At 34.6% G+C, this 22295-nt stretch overlaps 1 protein-coding gene across 1 annotated transcript in view; it reads left to right on the top strand.

The window, feature by feature from the left end:
* The first annotated feature begins 33 nt into the window (after positions 1–33).
* LOC143250741 (protein lin-28 homolog) overlaps positions 34–22295 on the top strand; it is a 35989-nt gene continuing 13727 nt past the window's right edge. The window contains exons 1-2 of the mRNA XM_076501690.1: positions 34–173; positions 18468–18580. Coding sequence (XP_076357805.1) covers positions 152–173; positions 18468–18580 — 135 coding nt within the window. The 5' untranslated portion in view covers positions 34–151. The remainder of the gene's footprint in view (positions 174–18467; positions 18581–22295) is intronic.

Here is a 22295-nt window from a genome sequence, read left to right as displayed (position 1 = left end):
GTTAGATAAAATATTTTTGGTCTTTTGTATAAAATTCTTCTTGTGGTTTTATGAATTTTCTGCTACCACGAAGATATACTTCTATAATTCAGCACGAAGATCTCTAACCCGTTGTAATGGGAGTAACATTAAGTGAACCAGTGCCTCAAATATGGCCGCTTCTGGTGATGAAGGTAAACACAAGTGACATATATATATATATTAAAGCTAACGTCCTAGACTTTTATTCACTTTTAAACAGTGTATTCACTATTTCAAACATATTTGGGTTTGGGATCCTTCTTTAAACTCTCGGCATCATTATATAAAAAATATTACTTAGTATGAACCTGTAGAAACGTTAAGTTTTCAGTTGTTTTTTTTCTATAATATATGTTGTTTTTTTCTAGCGAGATTAATCGACAGATATTGGTAATCAACAAAATCAATGTATTGTTTTCATTAATATAAAGACGTATATTTTGAGTTTAGTGTTCAATACTTTGTTTGGGCTTCTCTTTAATATGTCGATGACATTTCAATTAGATGTATTATTTATCCTTTATCAAATTTTCTGTGTAACACTTCTCTTCTGAATGTTATTTTTCCATTCTTTTTTATTATTCCCTCATTCTTGGAAGATATTTTATCACTGCTTCAATTTTAGAATTGATTTAACATGTTTCTTTTATCCGTAATATTTCAATCATGTTTAGATGCTGCTTCAAGTATTTATTGTTTTAAAGTTTTTCTTTGCTTATCATAATTCTGACGTGTAACTACTTAAATGTGAATGATAAAAATTACACTTGACCACCTTAAAATTTGCTCGACATCGAAACAGTTGTTATTCAAGCAACTGATGTTATAAATAGCGTCTCGACCACTGCTGTATTTGTTGAATCTCGGCCAGTCTGGTAAGTCCTGTTATTGGATGAAAGGGCTCGTTGACACTGGATGAAGCAAATATGATGCAGTTCACATATATTGTGTTCCTCTTTATTTTCAATCATAAAGTTTTGTCTTCAGTTTTCGTTAATATTTTGTTTAGATGCTGATTCAATGTTGCGACTTTTGTTATGTTTATTTGCCCCATGTAGCTTAACAGTAAGTTTGAAAGCTGATAAAGGTAAAAACATTTGATATCCGTGGTGAGCACGTCACAGATAGCTCATTGTGTAGCTTTGCGCTTGGCAACAAATAAACAAAAAACATTTCTTTTGACTCTTCCACAATCTTTCGCTAATATATCGTTTAGCTAATACTTACCATTCCTTATTTCTTTTTCTGTAGTTTTCTCATTGTTCGGTTTTCGACAAAGCTGAAATTGTCATCAGTTTCTAGTTATCTCCCCAGTATTTAGTAAAAAAATGTTAAATCTATTATAGAACATTTAATACTCTAAACATTTCATTGTGTACATGTGAGCTTGTTTTTGACGAGAAAAAATTAGAAAAATATTTGAAAACTGACAACAGTGTTTTGTGAATATCGATAAGAAATTTACCACTAGTAAGTACAGTTGTCCGTACTTGCCTTTATATGTAAAAAGGCACCTACCTATACATAGGAAAATAAAATAAAAGGCTACCTGAGTTAAGATTTTTCATAAGTTAAGACTGATGTCGTCTTTATCCCAGATATATTTGTGATGCTACAGTAGTTGGGGGATTTAACAACGTAAACCTCAAACCAATCACACGCATCGCACGTTGCTTTATTATAGTGCTTAAAATGAACCAAAAACTATTCGCACACTTTCTGTCGCTGGTAATAAAGCCGAAGGGCGACCTAGACCTGTTACTTGTACGTTAATTTCTGGCATTGTTAATAAGAACTAAGGATAATCTAGACCTGTTACTTGTACGTTAATTTCTGGTATTGTTAACAAGAACTAAGGATAATCTAGACCTGTTACTTGTACGTTAATTTCTGGTATTTTTAACAAGAACTAAGTATTGAGGATGATCTAGGTCTATTACTTTTCGTTAATTTTAGTTCTTGTTGTTAACAGTAATTGAGGATAACCTACACTTATTACTTGTACGTTAATTTCTGGTATTGTTAACAAGCAATGAGGATTACCTAGACCTGTTACTTGTACGTTAATTTCTGGTATTGTTAACAAGAACTAAGGATAATCTAGACCTGTTACTTTTTTGTTAATTTATAATATTGTAAACAGGTACTGAGGATGACCTACATGTGTTACTTGTACGTTTATATCTGGTATTGTTGACATGTACTGAGGATGACCTACACTTGTTACTTGTACGTTAATTTTTGGTATTGTGAACAAGAATTAAAGATGACCTAGAACTATTACTTGTACGTTAAATTTTGCTACTGTTAATAAGAACTAATGATGACGGATAAATGTTAATTGTACATTAATTTCTGGTATTGTTAACAAGAGCTAAGGATAACCTAGACCTGTTAATTGTACGTTAATTTCTGGTATTGTTAACAAGTAATGAGGATGACCTAGATCTATTACTTTTTCGTTAATTTCTAATATTGTTAACAAGTTCTGAGGATGACCTACACTTGTTACTTGTACGTTAATTTTTGGTATTGTGAACAAGAATTAAAGATGACCTAGAACTATTACTTGTACGTTAAATTTTGCTACTGTTAATAAGAACTAATGATGACGGATAAATGTTACTTGTACGTTAATTTCTGGTATTGTTAACAAGAGCTAAGGATAACTTAGACCTGTTAATTGTACGTTAATTTCTGGTATTATTAACATGTACTGAGGATGATCTAGATCTATTACTTTTTCGTTAATTTCTAATATTATTAACAGGTACTAAGGATGACCTAGACATGATACTTTCTGGTATTTTCAACAACTACTGAGGATGACCTACACCTGTTACTTGTACGTTAATTTCTGGTATTGTGAACAAGAATTAAAGATGACTTAGAACTATTACTTGTACGTTAAATTTTGGCACTGTTAATAAGAACTAATGATGACGGATAAATTTTAATTGTATATTATATTCTTGTGTTGTAAATAAGAAAGCAAAATTATTCAGGCTAAACACTTTTATTTCGTTTATTTATTATTTTCTTGTGATACTAAGAAGAAGGAAAAAAAGAACTTTTCTTATTTGTGGCTTCAGTTTCTTGTGATATAAATAAATGAACAGACGATAATCTGATCCTCTTATATGCACCACATCTTCTGGAGATATTGATAATTGGCTTAAACGTTTCTACAGTTTTAACGAGAGATGAATGAGGAAGCTCTAGCCCTGTTTTCTGGATAACATATTTTTCTGGCATGTAAAGAAACAATGGGTATCCTAGGTTTGCTGCCTGCACATTTACTCTTAATAATATAACTTTAAACGTGATATATGTTCCAAATCCATTAACACTGTTGCTAAATATGCAATCTTTACATTTAGCTAAAATTATGTAAGCAATTTATAAAGTTGGAATATATATATCATGGTTTAAGTTGGACGCGTACGTGCATACTTGATTTACTCTAAAATAAATGTAATGTTGTTAATGCATTACTATTTCCAAAGAAATTTTGCTAACAACTAACAATGGATGATTTATTTTTTCCATACATACCAAAAGCAATGTCCAAAACGCTTTCAGGTCATATTAGAACACAAGTAAAATAAATAACTCCCCCGACCTATATACATCGTTGAAACTAAAATAGAACAGTATACAAACTAACTTATCATACGTCACACCAGAACTATTGCCAGGCTTAACATTAAACCTGTAACGTGACCAAAGGTTTAGAGAAACCATACCTTTAAACCGACCTAAAATAAAAAAAACAAAAAATAAAAACGGGCATTACACCAGCATTGTAACGAAACTTGGTGAAACATAATGTTGAATCTCTAACGCGACCGAATATATAAAGGATCTGTACATAATATCAAAACTATGTCCAAATAGTTGGCCAAACGTCTTTAATCCTGTAACACGAATGAGGATATAGGGAATCTGTACATCCCACGAGAGCATGTAGTAATCACGTAGTTGGTCATTATAATGTATTGCCAAACCTGCATTGGAAATAAGGAACGATTAGTGGAACAAGATATTTCTAAGAAACATGCGAATCCACCAGAGCGGTAGCCAAATAATGGCCGAGCATGTTTCTCAATCTACAACAAGAACAGAAAATTGGTGTAAAACATGAGTCGTAGATCAATTGTTCTAGCACGTCTCTAAAGGTTCAAGAGTAGCAGTGGCATGACTGAAAGACTTACCTCCTTTCCACCATTAAAAGTAATTAGGTCCCCTACATTTATTTTCCTATGATTGTAGTTACGATTTTGGTTGATTCGTGCCCTCTTTTAACTCGCCCCTTTCCCTCTGTTGCAAGGGCTGAGGAAGCCATACTTACGCTATTGAATAACAGCCGTAACAAAACATCTAACACACCCACAAGTCACACAATAATAATCTAATCAGAAAACCTTAGGTGTGAAAAAAGAAAAGAATGAGCCAGCCAGAAAAGGAATAAGTGTACGACTTAAAGGAATGAAGCCAAAATTGGTGGCCAAAATAGTAGTTACACTTGTAGCATTGGTAAGACTTTAATGTCAAATATTCATTCATCAGTTAACTGGGCCGCGTTTTTTGCTCAACTTAGAGCATGTTAGTGGGTAAAATAAAATAATCGGCTTAGCTAACTAATGAATGGCCTGGCATAGCCATGTGGTTAATTCACTCGATTCGCAATTTGAGGGTCGCGGGTTCGAATCTCCATCGCATCAAACATGCTCGCCCTTTCAGCCGTGGGGGTGTTATAAGGTGACGGTCAATCCCACTATTTGTTGATAAAAGAGTAGCCCAAGAGTTGACAGTGGGTGATAATGACTAGCTGCCTCCCCCTCTAGTCTTACACTGCTAAATTAGAAACGGCTAGTGCAGATAGCCCTCGTGTAGCTTTACGCGAAATTCGATAATGAAACTAATGAATGAATATTTGCTGTAAACTTCTTACCAATGTTATAAGTGTAGCTGTCAGTTTGGCCGCTAATTTTCGTCGCACACTAACTCCTTTTTGGCCGTACCTCTTTTTTACACACCTAAGATGTTTCTGATTGCACATCATGACTTTTAGTCAACACACATTAGCAAACCACAACAAGTTAGAAAGTGGCACTTGATAGTAACCAACATTACCTTTAGGATCGCAACTCTATTATTCAGAACAGACCTATACTTTACAGAACCAAAGGGATTTTTTTGCGATATATGATGGTAGCTCTTCCTCTAATACAGTGTTAATAGCTTCCTTTATAGTACACTATGTAATGTAGGTTAACAGTTTTTGTCATTACATCATACATTTAGTACAGCTGTATCAAGCATAATCATTTATGCTAATTGCTTAAGCTAGTATCACACGACGCTAAACACTCTTTAATTAGGAAAATTTCTTAAAATTTAGTGAATTTATACAGAAAGGTTGACAATGAATAATCAATAATAACCGTCCAGCCCTATGACTTTTTTGAAAACTTGAGCTAAAAAATATAACCTAGTTTGCTTGGCCTAACAAGTACTTTATCAGCATGTTGTTTCACCTTATAGCTTTGCTATTCTGAATCAGCCGTCTTTAATCCTAATAACAAAAATTAAAATCGGTTCACTTTTACTCTTCGGTGAACCTGTGGTAAAAACGTCAGCCCGATAGCTCACGTGACGTTTTGCGTAGGCGTGTGGAAAATTTTCGTCATTTTTGAAAGGTTTTTGTTGAATAACTTTGCGTATGCGACTTATATTTATGCCAAATGGGACTCCTATTTGTGAGTTTTAAAGACCTATCAATGTACCGAATTTGCAAAATCCATAAATGTTATGCATGTTTTTCTATCAAATTATATAGTTTCCGTACTCTTGGTGCGAAAAAGAAATGATTGTTGTTTGAATTCAGCACATAGCTACACAATGGTCTCACTGGGCTCTTTCCACCACGGGTATCGAAACCCGGTTCCTAGCGATGTGATTCCGCAGACATACCGCTGTGCCACTAGGGGGCGGAAAGAAAGAAAAAAAAACACTCAATCAAAATTGAAGATGTCATATCTCATATTTTATAATGATTTACCTTTACATTTGGTACATGAAGATAAGAGTCCAGTAGAGCACATCCTCTGAAAATATTCGATAGTTTGGCTTATCTCAGTTCGAGCTATAGAAGGCGCTAAGTTATTACTTTTGTTAATAACAACTTAATACAGTGTACCTTGTAGCATGTTGTTTTGGCCGCACGACACACTCACTACCATGTATTTTAATTTCAATATGTCTTCAGATATACAGCGGTATGTCTTCGGATTTACAACGCAAGATTAGGGGTTCAATTCCCCTCGGTGGGCTCGGCAGATAGCCCGATGTGGCTTTGCTATAAGAAAACACACGCACGCATGTTCTTCAGATTCTTAGTGTGGAAACCTAATAATACGCCATTAATCTCGAAGAATGAGTGAGACCACGCATTTGGTATATAGTTTTTACCCTTACTGACAACACGTGTTTAATATATATTTTTATAAATTATTTCTGAGAACATGTTAGTTTACAGTTTTAAATGATTAAGGAAAACATTTTATAAATATGTTTTCATAGGTTGTTTGTACTTGTTTGTAAATACGTTTCATTACCAATAGTACTAGAGCAGCACGCCACAGCAATGGGCAGTCAATTCAACTGAATTAATTTCATGATGAAACTTCTGCATAAAATATTTCTGACCCCCCCTTCCCCGTTATCATTCGGGCTTTGGGGGGGGCTGAAAGATTTTAAACCAAAGTAACTGCTGCGAATAAAGTAGCTCTTAGATATAATATTTGAAAAAATAACTTCAGTATAATTAAAAATACCTAAACTGCAGAAAGGGAAGACCACTCTACATTGTGATGTCAGACCAGAAGCAAAATAAATTATTTTTTCTGGCCATGTGAACTTCAAATGTTTTTGTTTTGTTCCTGTTTTTTTTACAGTGAAACCACATGTGTAATATTGAATACATCAACCAGAAATGTAAATGTAAAGTCGTACATCAGGCCGTCACAGGAATCTCCGTATTGCTGAATTTTACGAAAAGGTAACAGCCCATAAAGTGCAATGAATGCATGGGATCTTTATACCGCTGGATCGTTTGGATTGGGCACAACCCATAAACATGCTTAATAAACATAAATGTAATTAATGCTAAGGGGGTCTGATGTCATGCGACTATTTCAAGGCAAATTACACTAATGCGTCATTAGAATAATACAGACTGTGTATAAAGCATTAAATATCATGAACTATAACTATAAAAGCATCGGCCCGGCATGGCCAGGTGGATTAGGGCGTTCGACTTGCAATGTGAGGGTCGCGGGTTCGAATCCCCGCCGCACCAAACATGCTCGCCCTTTCATCCGTGGTGACGTTGTAATGTAACGGTCAGTACCATTCTTCGTTAGTAAAAGAGTAGCCCAGGAGTTGGCGGTGGGTGCTGATGACTAGATGCTTTCTCTCTAGCCTTACACTGCTAAATTAGAGACGGCTAGCGCATATAGCCCTCGAGTAGCCTTGAGCGAAATTCAAAACAAACAAACAAATATAAGCATCATTTTTATATCACCTTGTGTGAGCCAAATCCTGTTTATCACTTTAAATTACAACATTCCTTGCAGAAATCTTTGGATATGACTTCGTATAGGATATGATATGCTAGATAAGGCACAACCCATAAACTGTAATAATTACAAGGCAATGAATGACTCACATATTGCCTTGTGTATCGAGATGAGAGCTAGGAACAGTGGAAAGCTATCACCTGAAGCAGTACAAACCTCCTTACTCATTAGTTGCTTTGGATGAACAGTGTACATACGACAAGAAAGAGAAAATGCTTTCTTGTGACTGTCACGTTAGAGTAATCATGAGAGGGGACAGATGTTTACCTGTTTTACAATAATAGTAGTAGTTCAATCAGTTCAAAAACAGTGGTAATATATTCCATCAGGTGTGTACCAGTAGGCAGTGCAAAGGGTAACAAAGCCCAACCTGTATCTAATAATGCCCAAGATGGGCTCACTCTATATTTAAACAACAGTTAAATAGTGAGACATAACATCTCTTCTCGAAGTGCTCTGTTTCATACTTTTTGTGGCATCGTTTTTGATAAAAGAAGAAATTTTAGAATATTCCAAGAAAGTTCTGTGTTATAAAAGGAAAGTAGCAGAGTTTTCCTAGAAGTGTCAAACCTCTCTTCATAAATACTTAATTAACATATTTATTAGGAGAACACATCTCTTGGTAGTAATAAACCTATATCATAACTGAATTTGAATGCGCATCCCATGATGTATAATAGGATGTGTACAGGTTAGCAGTCGTCGCAGTCGAAATCACAACGTCATCAGGAGATAAACAGAGTTCTCAGATTTTCAGAGAGGAATGGTTATTGAATGAATATTGGGTGTGGGAATATTCAAGAAATTTTAGCACATTCACACATATTCAACTCTATCATAGGAAATGTGTGTAATGAATGGAAGACCATTGGATGCACAAATGTTAAAAATCGACTGAACTGTCTAAAATAACCCACTCTTCAGCTTATGTAAAAGTAAAACGCACTGTGAAATAAAAACACATTTGGAAGTTATCAGTCGTTCACGATTTTAGTTAGAGGTAAAGACAAAAGATTAATACATCCACTATCTGCATGCTGTTGGATTTCACGTAACCCCTAAATCACGTATCACGTCCGTCAATGCATAGTACACAGCTATACAATGGGATGGGATATCTGTGCTCTGCTCACCATGGGTATTAACACCTGATTTTAGCACCTTAAATCCACAGACATACCGCTATGCCTCTTGGGTGCTTCTTATAATGACTAATATATTTAAATATATGGGGAAAAAAGAAAAGCCAATAAGAGAGAATTCTCAATACCCACGACTCTTGAAATTATTTCAGGCAAGATTAGAGTAAATTTTAATTTATGAGACCTTTCTTATAAGTTATATTTTTGTACGTCAGCGATACCAAGCGTGGGGTATGCGTATGCCCGATTCATTTTATAATTCATCAGGAACTCTATCAGCCTACCTTAAATTAAAATTATTTGAGGCAGGATTACAGCAAATTAATCTGAGACGTCGGGCATGGTAAAATACATCAATCAATCGAAAGGGTTTGATCTCCCGAGTCCAAAACTGTAATTAGGCTTCAGATCAGTAAAGATATGACAAGAGTTGTGAGCTAAAAGTTTGTTCTTGAAATAATAAGAAAAAAGAGTTACAGCCACGACTAAAAATCAGTAGAAAACCTCTTAGAACAAATAATTTCACCGTCCATTATTTGTCTTGGATGGATAGGTCTGGGTTTGTCTGCAACCTGAAAAATGCTTTGGCTATGACTTTGTTATCGTAACCATGAAGAACTATGGATGGTCATGGATGGAACTTTTAATGTAAATTCGGACTTGGTTCAGTGGTAACAGATTCTGAATTGTGAATGTCCAATGAAATTATTACATTCTGGAGAATGATATGTTGCCTGAGTGATATAATCTTGTATGGAAGATCCATACAGTGTTACAACTTTCCAGGAAAAAAAAAAGGCAGTCTATTCCATCAAAGGTGTACCAACGGTTTGTAGAAAGTATTGGTACCAATCAAATCTGTAATTAACACCGAAGATTGCAATACTGTACTTGACTGTGGAGTTCCATCAGCAAAGCACAAAGACCTTTTTTCTAGGTGTTATACGAGCTTCAATCCTAAGTTGTAGATTCCTCCAGAAGCTACAGTTCTGTCAATACACTAAAGAAGCTGTTTTAAAAATCGAATATTGAAGATTATTCCACAAGAACTTCCTTACATTCTCCAGGCGAATTGATAGCAAAAAGAAATATCTGCGTGTACATATTATATTGTCAGATTTCCCTACTCACACCATTACTACGTTTATCCACGTTTTGTGTTGCAAACATGCTCACATGATGAAACATCACATGGACAGCTTATTTTTCGTATGCAAATACGTGAGGCGTTCTATAAATATACGTGTGTTTATAATTGCATTGCTAATATTTTTGGTCGGAGGTTGCGTTGGGGTAGTCCGCAATCCATAGACCTAGGTGATAAAAAATAGCATATTCCATTTCAAGTGATTGAAACTAGTCATTTTACTCTAAACTTTCCATTGTCAGCGAGTTCAACGTCACCGAATTAATATTATCATAGTATTATCCTTGGTTATATCAAGTGGCCAATCAACGTACCTAGAAATGCTATATGACGTTTTAAAGAAAAAGATAAATTACTCAAAAAGCTATATGATATTTATAATATTCTTAGAAAAAAATTGTACATGTCTTAAAGAATAAAATATAGGTGTTACCTGTGTGTGTGTTTTCATATAGCAAAGCCACATGAGGTTATCTGCTGAGTCCACGGAGGGGAATCGAACCCTTGATTTTCACGTTATAAATCTATAAACTTACCGTTGTACTAGCAGGAGACGTCGTTACCTCTATCTCTAAGGGTTGTTCGTTGAGTTTATATACCAACATGGCGTCTAGGTTTAATTTATTTGATTAACCATTGTTGGTATTGTGTGCTTGAAGAACGTATGTGTTGTTTTGTGCTTTCACATCGTTTAGTCGTCGGTCATGCACAGCAACAGAGTGTATTAGTTGGACTGTGTACTTATAAAAGTGTGTTACCAACATCGGACATGTGTAATCACATTGTGCAACGTTATGATATGTTGTATTCATGTTAGTCTTGTTTCATATAAGGTGGTTATAACCAAAACGCTTATCACAGTAGGTGTTCAACATGCTTTATGTTATACTCTATCATCTATTTTTAAATGAACCAGCTCCAGGTATCGTCTGCTCTAGACAGTGCTAACTGACACGTTTCGTATTCAAACCACCAAACTGATAATGTTTAAATAAATATAAACAATGCTGCTTTTAGAGAGAGAAGCGACATAGATACGTAACGTAATATGGTTCCGAAATATACTGTTTTATATACAAACTAGCCTGAGCTTATGATTTTCAATGAATTTCTGACGAGCCTCGATTCCCCTAATACAGGTAATTTTCAAGATTTTTACAGTTGGTGTTAACTTTACGGTGTCTGTCACATTTCTGTAACATGTTAATTATTCTTAGTTCATCGAGTTTCCTCAACTTGTCGATCAAGTGATGTTGATTTTCACACTTCTTACTGATCTTTAAAATGAACGTTTGTGTTATCTTTTGTCTTACGTATAAGATAAGAAAAAAAACAGTTTTTAACGTAATATTTGTGTTGAAAAACAATATCATTTGATAGGTTTATTGACAAACAATGTGCCTCAAACATAAAGTTCTAGAAGCGCGTACACCCACGTGTATTAACTAAACACGAAATCTCGAACAATATAAAAAGAGTAGAATTTATGTGTTCGAAATATATCAAGTTTAGTCTTAACAGATTCTGCTAAGTGAATATTGTATTTCCGTTTCTTGAGAATACGTTTTCTGTCGATTCGTAGTAATCCTGTGTGTACGTGTAGTAAACCTATTTATAGATTATTGACAAAATACTATACGATGCAGTACCCCAACTAACTATCAGTTATAAATGAACGTTATTTTAACAATATATCTGTTCCTTAAAACTCAAGTCAGTTGACTTTAGTTCTAACTCACTCACCTGCCTTATCTGGTCAACACTTTACTAAAACCTGAAACACCTGAGCTAAACGAAGAACTTCAAAAGCTTGTCGTTTTTCTACCACCGGTATCAGAAAACATGTTGAAGCGGATAAACCAACGTCGGGGTCTGTAACGTGGAGAGGTTGTGTTATAGACTTCGTCTCTTTGGTGTATTGGAATCAGATGAGGTTATCAACATGTTTTATAGAAATAATATTGTGAGAAAAATTTCCGTCTCCCTTGTGTTTTTAAATGGTACTTACCTAAGAGTCGGTTATATAATGAAATAGCTCCTAATCCTCGTTCATAATGATTCTGTGTTACGTCTATAGGCTTACAACGCAAAAATTTGGGTTGGATACCAGTGTTTTTTGTTTTTGTTTGAATTTTGCGCAAAGCTACACATGAGCTATCTGCCCTAAACGTCCCAATTTAGCAGTGTGAAGCTAGAGGGAAGACAGCTAGTCATCACGTCACACCACCAACTCTGATACTAGTAGTGATACCTAATTGTGTAGTTTTGTGCTTAAGAGGAAATTAACAACCAAAGATCCTTACGCAGAAGTTTTGAAAGGGAAGATGTAATCTGCGAGATCAAAAGCCAATACGTATTGTGCGAAACATAATCAGTTTGGTAATGCTAAGAGGGTCTGAAGTCATACGACTATTTCTAGCAAAAAAATGCTAATGCGTCATCACAAGAATACTGAATGTATGGAGCGTTAAATACCATAAGGTATACTTGTATAAGCGTAATTTTTTGATATTACAAAATGGGGAGTTCGACCAACCCCCTCCATCCCACGTGCGTGAGCCAAATCCTATTCTTGCTTTAACTTGCATGCGGAAATATTTTATAAATCTTAGCTTGTTTTAAATGTTATTTTCTGTGGTTTCTAATATAAATACAATTTCTGTATTATTTATTCATCACTTTTCAATTTGATATACATATAATTCTAAAAACTTATCAGTGGCAGTAAAGAACAATGAATAACAGTATACCAAACTCAGCAATAACAGGGTTCATCAGACCAACTGGAATACGACAGTCGCAGTATTGGCTCAGACACTATTTGTATTCTGAAACAGCATGAACAACAACTGCATGTTACCGCTTATTTAAAAACCAATATTTTTGAAAAGTAGGGTGAATTTAAGGAAAAACGTTTCTACAGAAATTTTACTGAAGGAACCAACATTTGCAACATATGTTCCCACTGTTATGGATTGGTTCTTTAGGAGAGCTGTGGACAAATTTAAAACTTTCTATCAAAGAATCTTTAAGTAGCTCACCCAACACATTTCTCATGTTTATACTCTCGTAATGTGACCGTTTATCCACTAAGGAACCACGTAGAAAGATTGTCCTTACTGATTTAAGTAATCCAGAGTTTCTCTCAAGATGTCTGAAGTTTAACTTTCGTAACATGATAATTTATGCATAAAGAAACTATGTTGGAAAGCTGGGGTTTACACAACCTTCAAGTAATTCACATTTACTGAGAACACTTATTAGGTTTAGAGTTTCATAATATAGCCATTTATTTATTATGTTTTTGTTTACAATATCTTCAAATAGCTCATAATCAGTCACAATATTTCCATCATGGATAAATAATCACATTATGAAAGTGTATGAAAATCTTGACATTGCAGAACCTTTAGTCAGCTCACAATTATCCACCATATTTCTCAGGTTTACACTTTTACAACCTGACTGTTTCTCCGTTATGGAACTACGTGGAAAGTTTGTCTTTACAGAATATTCAAGTAACTCGCAGTATTTTTCAGGTTTTTAATTTCATAATGTGACTGCTTAGCTCTTATTGGATTTGTGGAAAGTTTGCTTCAATCATAATTAAATCTAAATCTACAACTACCTAGAGTATTTAGTAGGGTTTTTTTTTAATTATAGATTAGGCATTTTTGGATGTGAAATTATAAGCAAAGCTTGCTTGTAGACTTATGATTATTTCTTGAGAGAAAAAAAAACAGACTAAATAATCTAGAATGTTAGTTTACAAAAGAAACAATAAAACTCTCGATAGATGGGCCTATCTCCTTCCTGGATAAAGGTCTTTACTCCTAAAGAAAATAGGTCCATCTACAGAATGCATAGGTTGTTTTGAAGTTTCAAATGTGATTTACCAATCTTTTAAGATCTTCATACTGTTTACTAACTTGAATAAATCACAACATCTCATGGATTTGTTCCGTTTGAAAGTTCTTGGTTTTTATTTATTTATTTTTGGATGTTCATACAAATTTGAATTATACATTCCAATTTTTAAACTGGACGACTAAAGGAAAGGTAGTGCTAACAAAAAAAACCACTGCCAACGTTTAGACTACTCTAATATTGGATTTAACCATCACTCTTATAACGAATACACCCACAGTACCAAAGCAGAACGCGCGATTCTTTATGTGGTAACATAAAATGAACCGTGGACCTTCGGGTTCACAGACCGTTACTGTAACCACGAGCCAACGCCCGGCCAGTTTTCTGGATTCGTGAACGTTAGTCAGAAAACGTGGTATTGCGCTGGTGCGTTCTGACTCATTCTACATCGTAAAACAGTGTTTTTAAAAAAAATAAACACTTGATTAATTTCTTTTTTCTTAGTTTAAAGATAAATAAATATTTGTTGATTTCACTGAGTATTTTTAAAACATTGAATGAAAACCATATCTGAATTATCAAATGGTTATTCTTGTTTATTTATTTGTTTTTGTTGGAATATCGTACTGATTGTAATATTGCTTGCTGTTGGTTTAAAATGGGTAAGTACGGATTTATTTTTCTAGCAGAAATAAGCGTTTCAGTTGAGAACGAGGCGTTTATGTAGAAACAACTTCAATTTTGTATTTCATGAAAGTACAAGTACTTTGCACGTAAATATATTTTTTTTTACAGTTTGGAGAGAATGTTTGGAAAGATATAAAACCAATGACTTTTTTTTTTACATTGTTTTTACAGGTAATCGTTCACTGGTAGTGTACATTTGAATATTTCTGAAGCTAAGATTTTAGTGGCTATTGGCTTCGAATGTGGGTATACACCTATGATGACCTCATGGGTTGTTGCCATGGGATGCACATTGTTGTTTTTTGTTGATGTTTCTTCTCTCTTTGTTTCGACTTTTATTAAAGAGCTGATGTGGTTTTGCACTATACTTGATATTTTCTGGAACATCATTGTTGGAGTACTTAGACTGATAAATAGTGCACACACTTGTGAAGATATGTAGACACGCGAGTTTCAGAAATAGTTGACATTTTTACTGTTGCAATAAAAACATTTCGTCTCTATGTGCACCTTCTAATAGGACTACTGTCCCCCAGTGGCACAGCGAAATGTTTGTAGCTGGAAACCGGGTTTCAACACTACTGATGGGCAGAGCATAGATAGCCCTTTGTGTAACTTTGTGCATAGTGACAAACAAACAATAGGACTGTCAAAAATTATTTTAGGTTTAAAAACGTGAAAGCTGCGAGTATTGTTGAATATTTTCCTAGCGAGATCTATAACTTAGCTAAATTTTTTTGTAGAATGTCCTCTTGTTGGATAATATTTTTATTAAACATAGAACTGTAGTGTTTGAATTTTTTAAACTATTTTAAGTGTTCGTAAGGTAGTGTACTTGTAATACACAGCTCGTGATGTACGTGTACTTGTAATTTACAGTTCCCCAGAGCATTGTAATGTTTACTTTGTTAAACTTTTGTACACGTTCTTAACACATACATACCTGTAATGTAATGGTACCCCCAGTGGACTTTTTCCATGTTGTTAAATATAGAAATGTGATATTTACATTATTGGAATTTTCTAGTGTTCTTTAAGCATCTGATTTTTTTATCGCAAAATTGTTTCTCTGGGTTCACTCTTAATTTCATATTTTAAACCCCATCTGAAATATTCATGTGGTGAAAGTTTTTCCAGTTTTGACTGTTTAGTAGTATAGTTCTGGAATAGTGTGAATATTCCTCACTTTAAATGTAGTGTTCACATGTCCAGTTGATTTTACTTTTATTTTTTTACGAAATTTAAGTCACATTGATATTGGTACCAATAAAGTCTTTAATAATCTGCCGGTGGGACAGTGGTAAGTCTACGAACGTTATAGCTCTAGAATCCACGGTTGGATTCTCCGTAGTAGACACAACTAATAGCAGTATGATTTTGTTCTAAAATGTAACAGAGAAATACTTCAATATCAACACTAGTTTGAATAATTGACAGTATATGGTATTCTCGGGTCATTTTACCACATACGATGCGGAAAAACTTCTGAATTGTGTTTGTAACGGGTTTACGCTGTAAACACTACAGTTGTCTCTAATAAAACCAAATACTTCTGGTTCCTAAAGAGTAATAAGACAAGTTTTACAGTTGACTTATGGGTTCTATACTCAGCTTTAATAATGACGTTAAAATGACAACCAGAATGTTGTCTTACTTCTTTATCAAGGAAGCGTAAATACCTATTGAAACCTACACTGTTCGTTTTTTTCTTTGCTTATTATATTTGCATGACTTAGTGCCTGATGAAGCAGCGAAACGTTCGTTGTGCGTTTACGTGTATTCACTTAATGGCGATAAATAAGTTTTAATGCAATATACTCTCATGGCTGTCAAACATTTAAAACATCATATGTGAATATGGATACACAATTTTATAACATTAAAAGAGTTGGCAATCAGTACACGCCTTTGGCTAGCGAACTTCCATGACTAGGTAACTACAGTGATTATAGATCAGGAACCACTAAACATTCCAGAACTAGGTAACCACAGTCAGTATAGATCTGAAACTACTAAAACTTCCAGAACTAGACAACCATAGCTATTATAGATCTGATACTACTAAAACTTTCAGAACTAGGTAACTACGTCCAGGATAGATCTGAAACTACTAAAACTTCCAGAACAAGGTAACCACAGCCACAAAAAAAATCAGGAACTACTAAAACTTCCACAACTATCTATAGAACATCCAGAACTAAGCAGCCATAATTAGTATAGATTTTAATCTACTAAAATTCGATAACTAGTCAATTTACACCTGTTGCTTCGTGACTTACAGAACAAGGTAACCACAATCATCATAGATTTTGTAACTATCAAATTTCCTTAGCTAGACTGTGTATACCCGAGGTTATTTGTTTTCTAGAATTCGAAAACAACAGTCAATATAGATTTGCAGTTTCAAAAAAATTCCAAACTAACCAGTCAATACCAGTTTAATCCTATGACAAAACTTCAGAATCAACAAATGATAATCTCTTTAGACTTGTGACCTCAAAACTTTCTCATCAACGCTCAATCCATTCGGTGTGTGACCACAACCCTTTCACAGTAGCCCTCAATCCATTCAATCTTTGACCACAACCCTTTTACAGTAGCACTTAATCCATTCGGTTTGTGACAAAAAAAAATTCACACCAGCGCACAAAAAATCCACAGCAATACTCAATTCTTACCGTGTGTGACCATGAAACTTACACAACAACACTCAATAGTTCCGGCGTGTCATTAGAAAACTGTTAAGAGAGTGGCGAATAAAAAATATTGTAAAATGTATGACAGCATTACTAAGCAAAAATAACAAGTGTTAACTAGCATATATGTATTGCGATAAACATTGCTTAAATGTGGTGTCTGGTCACTAGAATAGACTTGTAGATATTCACCTTGCGTGTATGGACAGTCGTTTGACTATTTAATTTATAATTAGTCGTATTTAACAAAGTTATTAAGGACTAGCCAGTGACAAACAATATATACTACATAGACATATAGCTGCTTAACTATCCAATATGTAGCCTATTTAGATGTTTGGTACTAATATAGTCATGTTATTAACTGGTGTCAAACAATATACGCTGCACACACATGTAGTTGCTTGACTATTCAAAATATAGCCAGTTTAGATGTGTAGCTAGTAATGGTTACTTTATTAACTAGCGGCAAATAATAACACACACTACATAGATTTAGCTAGTTAACTGTAAAGGATGTATGCAATCCATGTTGCTACAAAAGTCCAGAACGAATCTACTATCTTTATTAACAAGTCCTTTCGATGGTACGCATAACACATTTAAATGTTCAGATAACAAAATAGTTCTTTTTGTAAATAACACGAATAACAAGCAAATACAGCTACAGGGTCTAAAATATAAAAATTAAATAGCTCTGAAATCTAACGAATAACAAACAAATACAGCTACAGGGTCTAAAATATAAAAATTAAATAGCTCTGAAATCTATCATTCCTCAAATTCGCTTAACACTCTTAAAAATTTGGGTAAGTGGATCAAATATCTCTCCTTTCTTGTAGATGAGGAATTATAAGATGAAGAAGAAAAAAAAAACGTTTTGTATACGCATACATATCACATAGGCTTATGTATATAGAATATATTCTCCAAGAACATCCAGCCTGTTTTTAATTAGGAACTAGGCCGAGATGATTTATTGACTAGTCTGCAGGAACTGTGACTATGAAGGTTCATGGCTCACAACCCAACTCGAAAAATTCACTACACACTCCGTGGCCGTAAGTGCGATATGAGAGTGGCAATCAGATCCTACTAGCTACCTTCCTTGCAGTTCGTCTACTCAAAAATTAGGGACAGCTACGTTTAGGTAGACAGTCATTTCATGAAGCTAAAACAAACCAACAATCTACATTTATGAACTGCAACTGAAGTATTAGTTCAAGGGGAAAATTATATTTTGTGTCTACTTTTTCAACAGGGGGCACGGAGAAAACCAATCGCAGAAAAGGAAAGTGTAAATGGTTCAATGTTGCAAAAGGATGGGGGTTCATCACGCCTTACGACGGGGAGGCTGACATTTTTACTCACCAGGTGAGAACTTTAGATTCTTTTCTTTCGTTGTTTGGTTCTAATCATATTATTATGTAAATGTTCTTTCTTTTCTCTCTCTCTCTCTCAATTTTATATGTGTGAGGTAAATTGTTTATAAAATATAACTGTATAAGATAGTAAACTCGCTCGGAAAATTTATCTAAATTTTTTTTTAAGGTCAAAGATGTACAATTGTCTATCTACGCTGTACCCACAGCAGGAATTCAATTCTAAATTTAACATTATAAACTCTGACAGTTTACTGCTGGGACACTAAGAGGAGAGGCTTTAGAAATAAACGTTAACTTTCTGTTCCTCATCAAAACCATACTTAATTTGGACAAAACTGCTTTACAATTTGTACATGTTTTGTAAAGCAAATCTGAACTGAAATATATTAAGTACATAGATCCAGTCGAAGTTTTGAATTCATTTAATCAAATGAAGTAAGATCCTCCATACCTAAAACTCCTAAACAGGAATACATTAAGTTTGTTTCTCTATTGTAAGTTTTCAAAACATTTCAACCAAATGAATCATCATCTTGTTTGTTTGTTTTAAATTTTGCGCAAAGCTACACAAGGGCTGTCTGCGCTAGCTGTCCCTAATTTAGCAGTGTAAGACTAGAGGAAAGGAACTAGTCATCACCACCCACAGCCAACTCTTTTAGCAACGAATAGTAGGATTGACCGTAACATTATAACCTCCCACGGCTAAAAGGACGAGCTTGTTTGATGTGACAGGGATTCGAACCTACAACCCTAGGATTACGAGTCGAGTGCCTTAACCACCTGGCCATGCCGGTTCATCACCATCTTAACCTTTCTTTTAGAGATGTTTGTAATTATTACGTTTCCAGAGTGTTTAAAGATGTTCTTTGTTAACAGAAAGCTGCTGAATTTAAGTGATGACGAGAATCTCAGTTAAAGTTAAAGATGGTTCGTGTGAGTATTAAAACGTTAATTAAGATAAATTCCAGAATAACGTTTCGAACTTCTTAGGTCATGTTCAAGTTAACCTGTACTTTATTTTAATTAAAGTTTTAACACCCATATCTTCCATCTTGAGAATACATCTCATAGGTCGATACCCTGTATTTAATAGCGACTTTTCTTTTGAAATTCGACGTTCTTTGTATGTTGCCATTTAGTGTGATCAACCCAGCCTTCAGAATTATCGGAATTTCAATGTCGAGTACATTGGGTTATCGAAATGGAGAAGAAAGCCCTCTTGCGTTAGTTTACTGAATTATTTATGCTTTTATTTATTTCTTTTCTTAGTGCAAAGGGACAAATACACACAATGGGCTATCTGCACTATTTCTACAGCGGGACACATCTTGGTTGCACAGACAGAAGTGCCTTGTTTAAAATTTGTTTTGTAAATGTCTAAAAGTTGAATAATTTTTATGCTGTTTATGTAACTTAAAACTGACTGCTTTTTTGCTAATTTTTGACTGCAACCTATGTTACTGGGTCATACAAATGTTACTGGTTAATATATATGCTGAGTAAATATTGAAGTACAGCAGGGAGATTTATTTACGTATGGATCACAGGATTCTGATCGATCATGTCCAGTTTGCTTAATGCTTGTTATGTATTCTCTAAGCTAAATCTTTCATATCAAGCTGGTCATGCTTGGGAAAACAAATTAACAAACAACTAAAAGTATTACTTTATTTAAAATGTACAAACAATAAGAGTATTATTATAATTATTCAACTATGCATAGATAAGATGACACTTGAAAACGTTTTCTTATTGCTTTGGTTAGTTTACCTGACAGCGAGCGACAAAAACAAACAAACATGTATTTAAAATTTACGATAAATAGAAACATAGGATCAGACTATTGTATAAACATATGCGTCAAACAAGTTAATAACACATACATTGCTAAATATAAGTTAATATAATTTGCTACTCTCCACTGGCAAGTCCGTGGGCTCATAACGCTAGGAAACAGGTTTTAATACTCGTGGTGGGCAGAGTATACATAACCCATTGCGTAGCTTTGTGTCACTTGTTAATGTAGCTCGTGAAACACGAGTATTCAAAGTTGTCAAATATAGAGTCTAACAGTTACAACTGTGTAAGACTGGGTATTATCCTGGTTAAGACAAAGTGTGGTTCGCTTACACTCGCGAAATGTTGTGCAGCCCTACTCCGTAAACATATCGGTAAATGCAGCTACTCGGAAACATTACATGATATATTGATACTGATACCTATCTACCCATATCATTTATGAAATAACACCGAATAGCCAAATTCAACGCTGTTCAGTTAAGCATATCTTATTGGTAGAGCTACGAAACCGTGACTTGTTTGTGAAAAGTACAGATTTCCGTTGCCGTTGGAGTCAACTCTTAACAAATGAAACGTGGGCTTGTCAAATATGTATTTTTATTTCAAGCTTAAGCCATGCTTTCAAAGTCTGTTTCTTATAGTTGGGTCAACGATTGGTACTCTATATCTTGTGCCATAGGCAACGGGATGGCCTGGTGACTAGGGCACTGGACTCGCAGTCAGAACGTTCGAATCCCTTTATCAAACATGTTCGCCCTTTCACGCCTATAATGTTAAGATAGTGAATCCCAGTATTGGTAAAAGAGTCGCCTATGAGTTAGCGGTGGGGTGTGTTGACCAGTTGCCTTCTCTCTAGTCAATCATTTCAAAATTAGGGACAGTTACTACAGATGGCACCGAGTGTTTTTGCGCAAATTCAATAAACAAACAAAGTCACTGGCTGCTGGTTACTGATTTCTAATGGGCATGTTGTTCAATTTGTTTGTTTGTTTTGAATTTCACGCAAATCTACCCGAGGGCTATCTGCGCTATTCGTCCCTAATTCAGCAGTGTAAGGCTAGATGGAATGCAGCTAGTCATCACCACCCACCGCCAGCTCTTGGGCTACTCTTATACCGACGAATAGTGGGATTGAATATCACATTATAACAACCCCACAGCTGAAAGGATGAATATGTGCTATGTGGCTGGGATTCGAACGCCGACCCAAAGATGACGAATCGAGCATCCTAACCTACTTGCCATGTTGTTTAGATAATGGTCATTTGGAGAAACAAAGATCGAAGATCCCACAACCTTAATCATTTGTTTGATATTATGCCCACAACTTTCCATTTTCACGATAAGAAACTACAGCATCAACAAAAATCTATCACTTGTCTTTCTGTTATCCAGTTCGAACACTTGAATACCTGTTTATTTCCACATATCTGTTAGAAATGTCTGCCCGTCATCAGCAGGTATCATTGTTACATAATTAAATAGAAAATGTAACCCAAACTGTATTTGTTACCAAGGTTAATCAGAAAATGATCCAATTTGAAAACACAATAGTATACTGTCTATCTAGAGCGAGTAGCTTATGAAAAATGCATCGAAACATAGAACCTTTAGCGTAAACATAACTAATGTTCATTTGTTTGTCAATTTCAGCGCAAATCTACACAGTAAGCTATCTTAGCTATGTCTAACACAAATAATTCAGTCCTAGATTTTTGTGTTTTAAGTCCATAAACTTACCGCTAACCTCTAAGTAATGACATATTGACGTTTGGAATCGCATTTCTTCTGTTCATTTAAAGATTGTATTACATTTTTTTTTTTAATAATTATTATTATGTATGTGTATATACAGATAACGAGATTGAGAAAGTATTGCATAACATTAGGTAGATAGCACATAA

Source organism: Tachypleus tridentatus, chromosome 5 (assembly GCF_004210375.1).
Source record: "Tachypleus tridentatus isolate NWPU-2018 chromosome 5, ASM421037v1, whole genome shotgun sequence".
NCBI lineage: Eukaryota > Metazoa > Arthropoda > Merostomata > Xiphosura > Limulidae > Tachypleus > Tachypleus tridentatus.
The sequence above is the reverse complement of the archived record's forward strand: the minus strand, read 5'-3'. Positions and strand labels throughout refer to the sequence as shown.